This window comes from Pleurodeles waltl, chromosome 9 (genome assembly GCF_031143425.1).
Source record: "Pleurodeles waltl isolate 20211129_DDA chromosome 9, aPleWal1.hap1.20221129, whole genome shotgun sequence".
In the NCBI taxonomy this organism is placed as follows: Eukaryota; Metazoa; Chordata; class Amphibia; order Caudata; family Salamandridae; genus Pleurodeles; species Pleurodeles waltl.
This window is the reverse complement of record NC_090448.1, coordinates 972158251-972175791: the sequence shown is the minus strand read 5'-3', so window position 1 is coordinate 972175791 and position 17541 is coordinate 972158251. Positions and strand designations below refer to the sequence as shown.

Here is a 17541-nt window from a genome sequence, read left to right as displayed (position 1 = left end):
CTCATGTGTATCGTGCGTTGCTTAATGACCTGACTAGCGCTCCAATACAGGTTCAGGCCCGCTGGGGGGAGGTGGTGGTTCCAGAGTCCCTGCCTGAGAAAGACTGTGAAAGTATCCACATTGGAGTGCGATTAGCCAGTTCCAATGCTTGTTTCACGCTAACGCAATACAATTTTTAACGTCAGACATACCTCGCACCCCTGACGTTACATGCAATATACAACATGCGCCCTAACGTCTGCCCTCGATGTAATGTTCCCCAAGCAACCTTCCTACATATGATATAGGATATGACACTGCTCTCCTACTGGGAACGCTTAATGAATTACATTACTAGGGTCTCTGGGTGGCACCTTCAGTTAACTAAATGAAAGGTTATATTAGGCCTTATACCTGCTCCGGGAAATAATAAAAAAAAAAAAACGCTCAGCAGAAGTTCATCCTCCTTTGCTTGACATTAGACTAGCGTTGTTTAGCCATTCACTGGCTCTCCTCGGAGCCCCCTAAACACACAGTATGGCTCAGAGATGTAAAAGAATGGGCTGTAGCGGAGGAACTCCTCATGAAACGAGTGCGCACTGATAATAAAATAGACGATGACCTTCCAGCATGGGCGGCCATGCTACATGATCTTAACCACGAGCTGGAGACTCTCCCCCCCCCTAGTTTGGAGTCCATTAACTGACTGTCTTAGAGAGTTAATTTATACATATCCTACTGACAGTCTTACTTATCCTGTGCCCCCTGAAACACACCATTCTGTCACATGGTTATTGACATACACGCCAGATAACACAGATGCACGTGTTATTGGGAAGGTGGGAGAGTTAGGGTGTTCACTGTTATAGTTATTTATTTTTGTTATTGTGCTAATTCTGTATGACAGCCTATCGATGTTTGAATATATAGATTCTGGGATTTCTATGTTTACGAGGCAAGGGATGTATCTTACATGTTGTGTTTTTGAAAAATGAATAAAGAAGGAATTTTAAAAGAATTTAAAAAAAGAAAAAAAACAACAACAAAAATAAAAACTTCCTGGTCAGATAAGTTTACTTCCATTGCCCCGTCTGTCTGTAGGCTCTCACATCAGTGTTAGAAAAGTAGACTGCCTATCAAAATATAAAAGACTTGCGTAGGTTTGGAATTTAGGTGATGAAACCTTTTAGCCACTTGTATAGATTTCACTTTGCTAGACGAATTCCAGTTCCAGAAGATGTTTTCCAATTCTAAGAGATGCCAGAATACGCTCAATAGAACACACTGTTGTTTAAACAGGAAGGGTCTTAATTTGACATCCAGCTATAGGCTTCAATCCCGAGAAATGTGTAATGTACAATTAGCCAAGAAAGAACTCCTATACTATTCTTCAATAGTAAACATTTCTGCCATCACAGTTAATATAAAATAATTAAGATGCCTATTATTCATGATTTTCTTCTGAGTGTAAAAATGCTTATTCCGTTAGTGCACAGACCTGCTAAATCTTAGAAGCTCAATGTCATTTTATGTCTGCTAATTGAGGATGCCTGTTGAAAAGGTGCACGAGTGACACACTCAACTCGTCATTTCTTCATGTGTAAAGTAGATCTTACATGAGTTTGGAGAAACCGTGAAATCCCAGCCCTCTGTATTTATGATTATGGAACATTCATGATTTTTCCACAAAGACAATGTACGCATGCAAAGGCACCCATCCTGACTACTCAGAGAATGACCCTGTTTGAGACTAGCTTGTCTTGATTGGTGTAAGCTTTGCACAAGCTGGATATCCATAGTGAACTGAAATATTATCTGGATAACAAAAACTAATTATTAAACTTATGTTCAATGTTTAAAGTCCAAGTGTTTTCATAGCAGAAAATCTATACAGTCTGCCAGCATACAGGTAGATTATCAGAAAACTGACAACCCACCCAAAACTTTGTAATGCACACTACAACCTAGTAATAAACATAATACTAGAAGAAAAATGTACATGTTTCAAGCTTGGTAATCTATACTCATACTTTGCAAATGTTAGTGTATGTACTTGGACACATTCCTCAAATATTTTCAGATATGTTTCGTCAGTCATACCCTCCCTCCTCAGGAAGTGTATACTGCAGCCTTCAAGTCTACTCAAAATACCTGAATCTGTAAAAATCAGTTGCTGGAGAAGCAAAAATCACTTAGTTGTAACAACTGGTCTCCAAGCGATGGTATATTTCCCAGATTCATAAGTAGCCAGCCCCTTCTTTATACAAAGGGCCTAAATGGTGCAACATGCTAATAATCAAAATAAAAAAAGGTGAGTGACTTGGGGAAGAAAATGTGAACTACCTCACTCAAACTGAAAAATGTAAAAAATATGGCAAATTTCGATTAATGTGGCTGTGATATGTTGAAACAAAATATAATTTACTTTAGAAAACATGCTCCGAGTCTCATCCATGGTGAGGAGAGTCGAATCTAATCAATCAGGAGAGATATCCTTACAGGGTAAGTACTGTTATTATTGTTGTCCTTCTGTGTTTGAGTCAGAATGTTTTTTATGTAAAAGAACTATCGTTTTTTGTCTACCTTACAAACCAGCTAGCAAAGTAAACGCCACTAGCTATTGCTGATGAAACAGCTCACTACAGGATTTTAAGTCACTTAGAAATAAACCAAAAAGTGTTCTCCATTTGGTACATTCAGATGCATTGTTTGATTAATGATTGCATTGTCTGTTCATAATGCCATGCTGCTTATTTCAAAGTACTCTTATTGGGTGACTGATCTTTCAAAATAAAATGGCATGAATAAAGGATGGCCAATTGGTTGAGAAATACCTGATGTACTGGGCCGGTGCCAGCTTATCTGCTGCCCGCACAGGCATGGCAGCGGCTACCTTCTGGGAGACAGATTTCTCCAGCGCCAGACGCGTCTTTTCAGTTAACTGTAATACAAATGACAAATAGATGTAAGAACTGCACAAGGATGCACAAATATTTTAGCAACCAGATTAAGCTGTGGGTCTTCCTTACCTCCCTCACAGCTTCTTCATCAGGCCGAGCAAGGTCAGGGTCATCTTCGTCCATGACCTCCTTTGGAATCAGGTCTGTGTACTTACTGTAAATAACCTGCAACAAAAATAAAACAGTTACACACAGACTTAGAAATCGCACTTCAAGAGTAAATAGGAACCATGTGACCAGATCTAATCTGCACCCAATTGAATTTCAAGGTTTGTCAGTGGAGACAATGAGTGTTTTCAACAGAGCAGTACTATCGTTTTAATGCAGCTACACCTCAAGAACTTCATCCATTTTCACACTCAAAAAGTAGTCAGACTATCAAAATAATAAAAGTTATTAGAATTCTAAAAGCACCTTCGAGTTCACCATCCCAGACCACCACAGAAGGCCAATTAGGACAGCTGTGAATGCTACTAAGCCTGAGTGCACTAGAGTGCAGAGATTGTTAGCATTCACGCAGGCACAGATTAGTTCCACCATTGATGAAGTTCTGATCGTAACCATAATAGGTGCCCCACTGAAAGTTAGCACATTGGTGCCCCTTATCTGGTGCTCCAATTAATACCACTATGGATACCTACTGACAAGGATCAATCCTTGTTACTATGGCTACTGCATTTTTGGAGCTACACTTAGTAAGGACTCAATTAGCACCAGTATGCCTCAGATCAACACCACCACAAATGTGAAGCTCAATCTGTTCTATCAAACCTGGTTGAAAATGGGTTATTTTAATCATCAGTGTAGTGAACACTGACCATATTGTTGAAAGAAAACGAGATGCCATCATTAAGTGGAGGCCTAAGGATACCCACATTCAAAACAGTGCAACTTCTAGGAGGTTGAACAGAACCTACCCTTTGGCTACTCAGCATAAAAAGGCTACATGTTAGAAAAACCCTGAAACAGTTATTGCTTTACCTTTCTAAAGAATGAAAAATAAGGAGTAATATTCAAAGACATAATAAAGCACCTACATATTGTTGGGTGCAAAGAATGTATAGGGGAAAAATTGACTTTCACTTGAAATACTGGAAGACGATCACTCCTCCAACTGCATAGGAGTCTACCAAATTCACTTACTATTTTAGCACCTCAGCCATCGCATGTAGACACCAAAAATATAAACAGCTTCGGTATGAACCTAACTGTACCCTGTTCAGGTACCAGGAGCTGATGCAACCTTTTGCCTCTGTCTCAACAACAGAGATGTTTGTCTTTAAGGAAGATTGGTGGGTGAAATCTCAGAAAAATAAACTGTCTCATAATTGACAGGATGTATTACAGCCAAAACAACAAATTCCATATTATTTCCGGCCTCAATCTACGCAGATTTACTGAAGGGGAGAACAATGCAGATAACTCTTCAATCAAAAATAGTTATAATGAGTAAACTGTTATTATGCTTTTCATGTTTCGTATTTTTTTTTACAAGCACCCCAAAAAAAAAACTCTCACCTTGTCTTTTGACTGCCCTTGCCGAGCGATCGAATCATATTTGATTTTCCCTTCTGCATCCACCTGAACTGCAAGGGCATTGGATGTTTTCTTCTTCTTGCCCATTTCCAGTGGGTACTGTGCCACATGGATGTCTGGGAAAGCGCCCCCATCTCCAAAATCCTATAAAGGTCAAACAAACGCAGTTTAATATTGCTGACCATAAGTCACCCGGTGAAAGGTTACAAAAAGAAAGTGACTAGCATCCAAAAGCTTTCAACACAGAATACCACAGATAATTAAACTATAGAAATCCTCGAAAAATCTACTGCTATAATGGGAGTTTTAGACTTCAGCAACTAAGCATTGGTAGATTTTCCAATTGCAACCATAACACCAGGATTATGCGCTTTTGAAAGTGGCTTATGGACAAGGACTTAGGTCCCTGTGAGCAAGAGAGCACTGAGGTGCACCCTTGCAAATTCAGTCTTTGGTACACAGAGAAAAGTGTCAAGTGCCTCTGACCACACAGACCATGTCTTTTAGTCTGCTGTGCACCACAGCCTTAACGTGCCACATTTGTTGCTTCCTCTTGTCTTTTTTAAATCCCTTTCACATCCTCGGTCCATTCCCACCAGCTGCTTAGCACCCACAGTCCTATGGTCCCTATAATCCTTTGCCAAGCAGTCATTTGCTCACAGTGTCATCTTATGGTCCCCTCTGGATGCCTCTTTTTCCCTTTCCTCCACAGCATATGTCCTAGCCTCTAGGTCTCAAGGTTCCTAGTTCCCCGGTCGCCTGCCATCAGTCTAAGAGTGTGCAGACACCAAGGCTCCCTCCTTTCACAGACGCAGGTGTCCCGCAGTTTTCTTGTTTCAACACCTCTAACCAGAAACCTGAACCCCATTTTCCATTGCCGGCCTCCTAGTACGGGAAAAAAATAATCACAAACAAGCATTGTGGGCTGACAGGAAATGTTAAAAGCACAATGATGATTGTTCCGCGTGGCATTTTGTTATAGGTCTAAGCTTGGAGACCACAAAAGCACATGGTTAGTATATTCTATAGGAAGGAGTTACACAGGGTCAGTAAGGAAGCTCAAATCGAAATCCACCGACCACTGTACAACTACCACTGGATTACAGCCGTATAAGTGCCTCCCTCAATTGTGTACAACATTAGACAGAAATCTATTAGACTGGAAATGTATTGGTGGTTCTCACTGTACTAAATGTGTTTGTGCACTTGAGGTTTTTAAAAGTTATTACTTTTTTCTTATTTAATAGGCAACACTCAAATCTAGTAAATTTGTCTGTAAGACTTCTGCAGAGCACCCAACACAGTGTTTTTGGATACTTAATTAGATCAGTGCAGGAGTCAAGTTATAACTTCTGGAAATTAGATTTGCCACAAACAGCTAAAAGCATTTTCTCACCAGCTACGCTGGTGTGATCGCACTCTCTCAACAAAGTACCACAGAAGCAGGCCGTTTACTTTCTCCAAATATAATTAGAGATTGCTGGGAGATTTGCAAAATACATTCATCTTGAAGCACAGTGCAAAAGCCGTTTGGTCGAAGGAAACTATGCATTATTAACCGTAGAGAAACCACTTTGGGATAGGCCACATATTTAACAATCATGGAGAAAGATAAGTTTCACAGTGTACAATAAGGAACAGAGTATTCAGCACCAACACTACCTCAATGAACAGCTGTACATGTAATACAGCTTCGTTTACGATTTCATGCCTTAGGAACAATCCTGCAGTGAACCAACCACCAAAATGTTCAGTCTCGGAGACTCTTATATTTAGTGACATTATTCTGGGGATAGATATGAAATACCTAATAATTCAGTACTGTAAAATACATTAAAAGCAGTGGACACTGAGCAGTGTAGGTTTTAGGTCTCACCTGCAGACTGCTTTTAGCTATCGGTTTACTAGGTTCCACTTGTGGACCATACCCAAAATTTACAAATGGCTTTAAGCCCGCCATTGATTAGGTTTGATGTCTTTCTTATTTGCTTGGTTCTTATTCAATGGGCTTGCCTTCCTCTTTTTGGGTCTCCCTCGCCCCTGGTACCATCCTTTGATTTACTAACTCGTATCTGTCCACTGCTCACATTTACAGAACTACTTCTTTCTTTAAGCACTCATGAGTGCATGTGTTTTCTACCCCACAACTTGCTCTCGCCTTTGTGTGCTGCTTGTTGTGTTCCACTGAACGCGATCTACCAGCTCCACATTACAGTTTCCTCCCCGTTCACTGCTTAGTCCTTCACATCTTTATTTTCTTTTTTTACAGCTTCTCCTCTCTCACCTTAATCTCACCGCCAATGTTCCTCACTACAATCATCTCCCCATTGCTTCCCTCCATCTCCTCTACATTTTTGACAGTTGCTATCTAGCCACTCTGCTTTTTGGAAAATGCTTTCACACAAGAGCTTTCTTTTTCATTTGCCTTTCCATGTGGCACCTACCACCATAGATGGGTAAATAAAAAACAAACAAACAAAAAAACACAAAAAAATACTAGTGTCATTCCGTAGGTGCATGCAAGTGTCATTGTGCCTTTTTATTTTTGCTGATACCGCACAGATTATATAGTTGAGTTTGCATTCATCTCTGTACGCCCCTATGAGCTAATACACTCGAGTGTCCACCCCGCTCACCAAAGTGCAGGCTGGCCCTGACTATGGGTTAACGATAGCACGGTCTAAAAGCAGTCTTCAAAGAACATCGTTTAAAAGGTTTAATGTACAACTGCAGAGTGAGAGGCTTGCGTGGGATTGCAGAAGCATGAGTTTTTGCCTTCAAAGTCGAGAAAAGCAACAACATAATTTCTGCTTCTATAGTTCAACTTTCAGCAGTACCAGTGAACAAGAACGAAGTATGCTAAATAACCCACGAAAGGTTCATCACCACGATGGCTAACATACAGCACCCTCTTTGTATAGAACCCAATGCATTTACGGATTTGTCACTCTAGATATGTACCAATTGATTGCTACTTATATTACAAAATTTTATTTTGCCATAATCTGAAAGAATAGGAAAAATTTGAAAAACAACTAAGAAGACATTTACCTCCAATGTTCGGGGTGTCCAGCCCTTTCTATATCCATAAGGTGGAGGTTCCTTTCGAGAAGATACAAGTGCAGTCTGCCTTGATCTCTGAGCTCTCACCCTTTCTTCGGCTTCTAGCTGGTCCTGAGACAGTTGAGTAGGTGCAGGCAAAAAACTAAGGACAAGAGAGTTTCACGTTAAATGAGAACTCTGGTCATCGTTTCAGAAACCAAAACAGTAAGAGAAGATTCCATAATTGTTCACTATAATTACAAAGCTTTCCCAATAAAATCCATACTACTAATCTAACTGTTTACTTCAGGTGAGCTTGAATCTTAAGACAATATAGCGAAACCAAGTACGTCATCAAGAGTTTTTTTTGTCATTCCTAATGTAACACAGCTGGAAAAGTGAAAAATGGCAGAACCTTCATCCTTTTGTAGTGGTACCAAAGTATTGTACAGTTTTAAAGCAAGTGAAAGCGCCATTCACCAGGTTCTAGAGAGAATGCAATCGAGGATTATGCACACTCTGCAAGTAGCAAAGCTCCTATGTCCCGTTCATGCTTTGCCTTAACTTTTACAATAGCCATTTTCGTAGCTGATTTCAACATAAGGAACTAATGTGGGTCTAAGTCATGTTCACCAACTCGTAACTGCCAGAGAAAACACAGTAAACATGATCAGGAGTGTTAAGGCAAAATCAAGATCCAAAATATCCTGGGACTGAAATGGGAGAACCAGTGAAAAACAATACATTAAAGGCAAAACTGAAACAATGGCATGGGAATATAAAGTAAAACAGGCAAACTAGTTGGGTCTGGAGGCACCCAGCTAGAAGTGATGTATAGGATTAACAAATGTTCAACCCAAAGAATTACTTAATTATTTTTAAAAACAATCAACCAAACCTGAAGTGTTTCATCCTTAAAATTAGTCCTTCCAGCGTTTTTAGGTGCCCTCCCATCCGTCACATAAAAGGTGAGATCATGAGCGCTGCCTCCAGTGTGTGAGTTATAGTTGCAGAGCTAATCTTAACAGGTGGATTTCAGTGTTTTTTTGGGTTTCTGTGTGTAACCATAACTGTACGACAACTATGTTTAAAATATACATTTTTTTTCCCCACAAAAAAGTTAACAAATGAGTTAAGGATCTGACTCACACAAGTAAAACCACTGAAATTCATCTGTTATGATTATGAATGCATACAACACACGCCTGAACTCAGTGCCTGATATGTTTTTCTTGAGCACCTGTGCCATTAGCAATTGACATTTTGCGCACGGTGCATTTTTATTAAATTAAGCACGTTGTAAAAAAAGTAAATAATTCACTGAAAAACAGTTAAAACTGAAGATATGGTTCTGTCTCAAAAGAGTAAAACCAAAGAAATTCGCCAATGCACACAACGCCCGCCAAACACACACTGCCCATCATGCTCAAAAGACCAATTGCCAATGTTTAACAAACAATGAAAACTGCAAGAGAACAAAATACAGTACTGCCAAGTACCACGCATCAGGGATTAGACTTAAGCATTTAAGTGCTGGTGTCCACACGGGCACACTAAAATGCATCAGTCACGCAATTATAGTGTCCCTGACCACCCACGAGTTGCACTGTGCAAGAGCTGCATACTAAACAGCTATGGGTGTGCTGTAGAGCACTGTTAACTCGACCCTGGATGACTGCTCTTCCGGACCGATAATTCGAGGTCTGGCAGCACGCCTCGCTTGGATGAGTGGGTTATGAGATGTTTGCCTTGCCCGTTTTCCTTCAGGGACAGCCAGAGAATGGCACACGACTGGCATGATCAAGAAGGTGGGGGTCCAGTCACCAGCACTCATGCTCACTGTGTGGTATGGAGTATATAGGGGAGAAGTTGTGAAAACATGCAGCTCTGGCCGGCCTCAGTAGTCGCAGCACTAGCAGACAATGCCCCCTCCTCCAATCCTTCCCCCCCCCCCCAAATAACACTCTCCCTGTCACACATAATGGAAGACATTCCCATGGAGGGTCCATTTAAATTGGGAGGCAGGGGCACACTGACTGCAGGCACTGGCAGCATGTTTTTAAAGTCCTGCAGCCCCCAGACCCGACACACGTATTATAACGTGTTGAGTGATATGGGACGCAACACTGTTTGAATGTAGAATCTATGCAATATGTTTTCAAACTCTCCCTCTGGAAACAGCCGTATCCCAGAGTCCTTGCCCTGTGTACCTGCCAAGCTCACGGCTGACTCCTAGCGCCACCCCTCTCTCAGCGAAGGAAGCTGCTACCTCTGTTAGGAAGTCCAAGGAAGGGAATATGCAAGAATAACACTCCTGATGTAGTCTGTGAGCGTAACCAGAGAAACAGAACTGAACCCTGGTTGGAGAATTGGGGAGTAGTGACTTTTGCATTAATAGTGCTACAAGGTCTCAACCTGTGACTGAAAGCACTGAAAATATAAAATAATCATCTTAGAAGGGGGTTGTAATGTAGTGACCTTCCATTTCAGAGGGTTTGCAGTAGTGTCAATATCTTTTAGAGCTTCTCATTGCTCAAAATAGTGTAATTTCAGAAATTTATATATTTCTGTGCACTACATTGCTTGATTTAGCATGCAAGAAAGTGTCACTCGAAGGGTCACTCTAAACCTGTCAACTTCGAAAATGTCAGGCGGCGTTGTGCGCTTCAGTAACCATAAGAGGCAAATCTCAACGGGTTTGCTCGTTTGAGTCAGAACCATAACTCAGTTTTTAAGTGTGTTTTTGCTGTGAAAATATAAATGTATAAATATGTTGTCACTGAAGAGAACACAGTTAAAAGGTTGGTTATGGTGGGGTGGAGAATTTGTATCGCCTTAGACATCTAGATTCCCTAAAAGGGCCAAAAGTTTAATGTTTATTTTGTCCGAAGGTCAAATAGACAATACCTTACGATAAACCACAAAAATAAACCGAAACACAGTTATTCAACCCTGTTGCTCATAGCCTATCAGTAAGTATTTCACCACATGCTGAAAGGTGTAGCGGCCGCTGACTGGCCAGATGGCCATCCCTACACTGGGATTAGATGTAGGGGACAAAGGGAAGGGGGCATTAAGAACTCCCGACTGGCACACTTTCCTTCCTACTGGTGAATTTAAGTCAGGGGTGGGCTCTGAGCAGGTATTGACAGCGAAAGGGTCAAGACAAGACGGATGATCCTGGCCTTTCATTTCCCTAGAGCAGAAGATGAACATGATAGAGCAGAACTCGAAGTCGCAGCTCAGTACAGAACTACCACAGGAACATCAGGTAAGAGGCTTTTTGATTTCCTCCCTGGGCTCTTGTGGCTTCCTGGACCTTTCATTTCCTTTAAGGATGATACGAACATGTTGGCGCTTCTGCTGATCCACAACTCTCACAGCTCTGGCATTTAACAAGCTGGTTTCTCTGACTCTTGACCTCTGCTCTGAGTTCTCTGATCCTGCCTTTTATGCCTAGCTCAACCCTTGGGTCTTATATGGCCACCAGATCCCTCCTCACCCTTTCATCTGGGCATACAATAGGGCGCCTTGGTTTTTGCTTCTTATGCAGCTCATGCTGTCCCTTCAGGCTTAGTCTTCTCTGTGTAACCTATGCCTCACCTTCTGCGTGTACTATTGTCTTTGCTCCCCACCTGGCCTAGCTCCCGTGGTCCTCTCATGTCTCCACAATAATCTACAATAAAGTTCCAAACTTCCCCAGGGGGGTTCTCATTCAGGTCCACCCATCTTTCTTTCTTTTAACCCAGCCTCTCATTTCTCACTGTCTGCACTATGCTCTTTTCTTCCCGCGTGGTGATCCTTGATAGCACATTCTGCCTACACAGTCCCTTCACCACCCTTTAAGAACGTGAGGAGGGGAAAAAGAAATCAGAAGGGGAAAAGCAAAATCCACCTGTACAGACAGGTTTGTGATGGTATGTGTATGAAAGAAACCCAGGGTCAATCTTAATTTCAATGACCTGAAGTCACCAAAACCTTGTCTTTGAAACTGAGGTATTTTATATGCTATTTATTCTGTGCACTGCCAAGCATGGCTTTAAGGAAGCACTGAGGTGTTGACGTGAGGGTGATCTCTTCAAGAGCAAGAGACACTTGTTAACCTCCGCAGTTGAAAAGGCGACCTCTGGCTACTAGGGACTAAAGCAGGGTCAAATCAGGTCTCACTGGGAAAAGACATGCCCTTGAACTCAAACAAGACACTCATAGGCGTCCCACTATGCCATACTTTAATCTAATTTACAGCAATGATAAGAAAGCCATGAAAACTCTTCATCCCCATTGTCCCTAAAAACACTATTACGATTCTGGTGAAACCCAGGACTCCTGGCCTGTTTTTCAACATATAATAGTTTTTTCGGTAGTGCTTACTAACCTTTATTCAAGTGGTACCAATTTTGTAAGATTAAGAATCAGAGGACCAGGAAAATAAAACACATACCCCGGGTCACACAATGTTGTTAAGTGGGGTGAATTAAGGCTAGAGATTCAGTGCACCTCGTTTTTCAGCTGAAAATTAAGCCACATTTCCTCAAGAGCCTGGTTCATTGTGTGCTGAGACAAGGAAAGAATGTGGAGTGGTTATGTCAAATGTACTGGCAGAATTACTATTTTAAGGATCCAGTATGGCTAAATGGTGTGTGTACTCAATGTATAGAAATGGGCTTCTTAGCAATGGACAAAGGAAAGCAAACAAGGCCGAGAAGGTAGTGTAAATGGGTCCAAAGAAATCCTCCTACTGCTGTTTGGAGAGGACAGAATGATAAGGCCTGTTCCTTCACTTCAATGAGACTTATTGCTTCCAGGCTGCGCATGCTTTCACGGGCCCAGGAGTCTTACGTTTGTGTTATATTTATCTTTTTTTTTCCCAGTGCCCCAGATTCTTTACAACAGCTACACCTTGCAATAGAGCTGAACTTTAAATCGCAGCACAGAACCAAGTTGTTTGCCCAAGGGCAGTCAGAAAGGCAATTTTTAGGTGGGCTTCCAGCTATTTCATTTGTTAGTTTCAATGTCATTTAAAATCATTGCTCGCTAGTGGTCAGTCATGCCTCTTTGTCCCTCCTTCTGTGTGGGAACAGTACCAACCACTGTATAATTACGCTTTTTCCTTTTTATCTGGTATGTAGGTATTTTTTTTTTTTTTAACTTTGTTTCTTCCTCCTGTCCAGGAAAGCTCCCCTTTTTATTTGCAGAACATTCTTCCTCTGTGCTTAGCTGTACACAAGGATATAAATCAGGCTGTTATCTTGGTCACATTTGGTCTTTGTGGAATCCCTGCACCCTCTCTCAGCTGCCTGGCTCCCCTTCTTCCTTGGATTTTCTTTACCAAGTGTGTCTGCCTGTGCGCTGAGAGCAAGGGCGGAGGATCGCTTGTAATTGTTTATAGCCTAGGCACACAGCACTACCAGGGCTCCGCAATCCTTAGACACAGTGCCCACTTCTGCTCCATTCTGGGATCCCACTTGCAGCTCCTTCAGTGCAACTCAGTTCACACACACCAAGCCCTCAGCGTGCCAGTGCCAGGAACCCCACACTCCAAGCATCTCAGTTCTTGCAGTCAGTGCACTCTGCTGCTCCAGTACTGGGACCTCAGGCACAGCTCCATCAGTGCACCTCATTTCACACACTCCATGCCCTCAGCTGTGCCAGGAACTCCACACACGCTATCTGCCTGAGCACCTCTGTTCTGGCAGACAGTACACTCTGCTGATCCAGTAGTGGGACCTTGGGCGCAGCTCCATCACTGCACCTCAGTTCACACACTCCAAGCCCTCAGCCGTGCCAGAACCACATACACGCTTCTGGCAGAGCACCTCAGTTCTTATAGGTAGTACACTCTGCTGTTCCGGTACTAGGACCTCTGGTGCAGCTCCATAAGTGTACTTCAGTTCTACCCCCTACAAGATCATGTCCTTTCCTAGAATGGGACCCAGCTCACATACAGTTCCATTACAGCAGCTCAACTCTAATATTAAGTCCTGTATCTCCATGATGACTTAATGCTTTCTAAGCACCTACGAATAAAGACACCATCTGCAAACAGGATTTGAGACTCGTTTCAACTTTATACTTCCCTCAACTCTCGGAACCACACCAGGAATATCTTTTTCTGCCTTACTGTTGGACATTACTCTCTGTGTGCTGTGGCCAATGTTTTCCCATTTTTGCTCTAGGGTACTCCTAGTACCCGTTTTGGTGCCTACCGGGCAGTAAGGCACCGGGCCATTCTGCACCGGACTTTACTCTCACTTATCTATTCTGTTTAAACCACATGTCTACTGTCTAGAAGAGCGGCACCTCTCACCCTTACTGCCCCATTTCTCTGTTTCTAATATTAAGTCCCACTGCCAAGCCAATGCTGGACCCAAAAGAGCAAAACACAGCTCAGCCAATGCACATCAAGTCCAACATCAGATGCCACTGTTGATGGGAACTACCACAGCTCCACCAGAATCCATAAATTCTAACATTCCTTGCACATTTCTTCTCAGTATTAGGGCTCACACAAACGCCCTTAAGGGCTCCTCGCTTCTGTGGTTCAGAGGCAATGCCACCCCCATAGTGGGCCTCACTTGAAGCTTCACCAGGGCACTTTCAGGCTAACACTCGGCAACACTGGCATGCATCTACCAGGCTCAACACACAACTCCATTAACATACCTCACTTCTGACCTAGTGTATCCGTTACTATATCAGTACTGCAGCTCACATACAACTATGTCAGTGCACCTCAATCCTATCCTGCAGCGCCCCATTATTCCAATACCAGGAAGTACATGGCACTCATGTTTCTCATTCCTCCCCAGCTGCCTTTCTGTTGAGCTGGGACACAGCTCTGTCTATACCCTCAATCTTGATCTGAATCGCCCCAATATAGATGTATTGGGGTTCACATACAACTCCGCTAATGCACTTCCTGCTGTTCTGCAGTGCCCTCTGCTGTTCCACAATCTGACTTCTGTTCAAGGAAGTGGGGAAGCCAATTAAATATTCTATTCTTATGAGCCATTTTTTTTTTTTGGGAGGGTCTGTTTCACCTATCTCAGTCAGTTCTTTCCTTTACTCTGTTTACTCCCAATGTTTTCTTTCTCCCCCACTTTTCTCTTTCCAAGTCTTAAATCCACACATTAACAATTATGCTCTTTCTTTCAACTGTTTATTTCTACTCCCCCTTTTTTTATTTCCCTCTTCCTCTTGCTACCTCCTCTTTCAAACTCGCAAAAACTTGGTTATTTCTTTCTTTGGTCTGTGACTTTTTTTTAATTCATCAGGCGTTCATTCTTTCACTACTTTTTTCCTCTTCCCTTCATTCTTTTTGTATTTTTATTTGCTCTTTCCTTTGACTCAATATGCGTCCTTTCACTTTTTTTCTTCTTTTTTTTTTTAAAGATCTTTCTTCCTTCCTTTCTCTGGTATTTTTCTTATCCTTATCTGTCAATTCACATTTTACTATAAATACCACTTTTTCATGTCTGTATGTGGAAGCAACAAGTTCCTTGTAGGGACCTGAAGTGTCAAACTGGTTTTCCCATTCTTTGTCTGTAGGAAATGTGTCAGTAGATACATGCCTCAGTTCATCCCCTGCTTGTTTCTCTCGCTATCTCTTTTTTTTCCTCTAATGTTAATTTTCCTTTCTTACTCCAGGGCCCATGACACCATTACTACGCCATTTGTCCTCTCCATCTTTACTCTCTCTTTCCTTTCACCCTCCAATCCATCCCAAATGATATTTTCGTTACGGTGTTTTGAGCATTACACTCTAATGCCAAATGGTTATTTCTGATAAAGTTTTATATGTTTATTGCATATGTTTTAAGATAGAGAAAGAAGGTAAATGGAAGTGCTTTAGTTAAATGCTGGGCCACTGGAATTATATGGCAGGAAAAGACGAAATTATGAGGCAGGGTTGGCCAATTTATGTGGCAAGAAAAGTCCAGTTATTAATTTACAATGTCAATAGCTCTAACTCAAGAAAATGCAAGACCTATTGCATTGCAAATGCTGGTTTCTTCTGCTGCAAAGAAATTGCATGCAGTGCAATTGAATACATGGAGAAACTACTAAACCCAGGAACATCCAAAAGTGCAAACCTTTAAGGAGCGGCAGTAGCACAAATGTGAAAGTATACTTGTGGTTTACAGCAGAAATCGCAAAGGCACCATCTCTAGAAACTCTCCTTCTTAACAAACAAACCACCTCAAGCCACACCTAAGACTCTTCTCTTGCTTGCTGTCTCAGCACTGATATTTTTTCTAATTTGTAATCGAATGCTTCTCTATTCTCTTTCATGGTCTCAGACCCCCGGCTTCTCTTGCTCTCCCCGTAAGCCTGCTGCCAACTGCCTGGTTCTCTCCCCCCACCATAGCTCTTTCTCTGTTTAAGTTCTCCAGCTTCTCTTGCTCTATAGCTCAGCCCTGAACCATCTCTAGGCAAATCAACATCCCTTCACTTATCTAGAGCTCAGTCAAACCCTCAGCGCTATACCATCTGTAACTTCCAGTGTAACACTCCCACCATCCAACATTTACCTATCGGACTCGCATTTCATCAACCCTCTACTTCGGACGTACTCATCTCCTTTTTTGGTTTCTAACCCCCAACCCTACACTGCTCTCTCCCACAGAAAAGAAACTAACCCTAGCTCTACAGGTATCCCCTTCCCACAAGCCATTACTAGTTTCTTGTTTAACACTGCTTTCACCTCTAACTGTGAACTCATGAGCTTCCACAGCAACCCGTCTGCCACCTTACCAGTTTTCTAAGGTTGGATACTGGTGAAACTATCTCCTATTAACCTCAGGACAATGGTGACTGTCGTGTTTACTGCAAGTTCTCTTTTTCATGCTACCTACTTTTATACCCTTCAAGTATACTGTGGACTTAATATTGTCTGACAAAAATACTGTCCTAAATATCATTAATAAAAATAGAACCCCAATTGAATTAAAAATAGAAAATATACACCTAACCGAGCAATGGATATTGCTAAATGACCAATAGTTTTGTCACTGACATTTTCACATACAACAGTTTGTTCAGGCTAGACTAGTTTGTCCTGACTGGAGAATGACTGTTGCAGTAAGTGCTGATCACTTCTGTAACTGGCCAACCTAAAGCAATCATGAGTTCTCCATTAAGTCTAACACCACATCTTTTCAACAGGGTCTTAAAAGTGCTGCAGAAGCCTACACCTGCCACCATCCAAATTGTAACAACGGTTTCAATCTCTGGCAGAGCATACATGTACTAATTTACCATCAAAGACAGAAGTTCCTGCAGCTTTTACCCTAGCACCCTGGAAACCTGTCGAGACTATCCATATGAGAAGCAAAGGTAATTTCTTGGCCTTAATATTGGCCACTGACAAGTTTAATTTTTAAAGATGTGCAATTCAGTACAGTAATTGTCCTTGTATCATTTCTACATAGCGAGTAAAGGCAGGTCAATTTTCCTATGACCTCCATTGGAGACCTTGGGGCCTCGACCTCCAGTCTCCTTCAAGAGTGCCCGCCACTCATTTGTGAGCCTCTATAATGCAAATTATTGATTGATCCTGTTGAAAATCTTATTAATCAGCCACCCAATATTGCAGTCTGCACTCGTGATGGGTCATCTTTTCATGCTGCTGAAGATGCTTTCTTAGAAATAAATTATTTCAAAGATTCTCTGGCACAAGGATGCACACAGCAATAAGGATTCTAGAACAATCTGCATTCCTTTTAGTAGTTTGAATAAAACTTCTGCAGCCGAGGCTTAAATTTGCCCCCAACCCCAAACGGGTCACAGAGGTTTTCAATATCACCATTATTTAGCTCAGTGCCCAATTTACCCAAGTCAAACGCTCGCACACCTTGGGTGATTATGCTATAATCCAAGTGTAGTCAAAATCTGCAGAAATATTATAGACAGGAGTTTGCATCCTCTTCTTCACAGGACAACTAGAAAAGTCAAGCTTCCCTGTGTGTGGCAATCCACTCTAGACCCCATCTCTGATCCTTGCCTGGATCTCAGATGGTTGTAG

At 41.9% G+C, this 17541-nt stretch overlaps 1 protein-coding gene across 1 annotated transcript in view; it reads right to left on the bottom strand.

The window, feature by feature from the left end:
• Positions 1-17541, bottom strand: part of SNW1 (SNW domain containing 1) — a 61136-nt gene that overhangs the window by 24280 nt on the left and 19315 nt on the right. The window contains exons 2-5 of the mRNA XM_069208399.1: positions 7527-7680; positions 4458-4619; positions 3009-3104; positions 2814-2920 (exon numbers count right to left, since the gene is read on the bottom strand). Coding sequence (XP_069064500.1) covers positions 2814-2920; positions 3009-3104; positions 4458-4619; positions 7527-7680 — 519 coding nt within the window. The remainder of the gene's footprint in view (positions 1-2813; positions 2921-3008; positions 3105-4457; positions 4620-7526; positions 7681-17541) is intronic.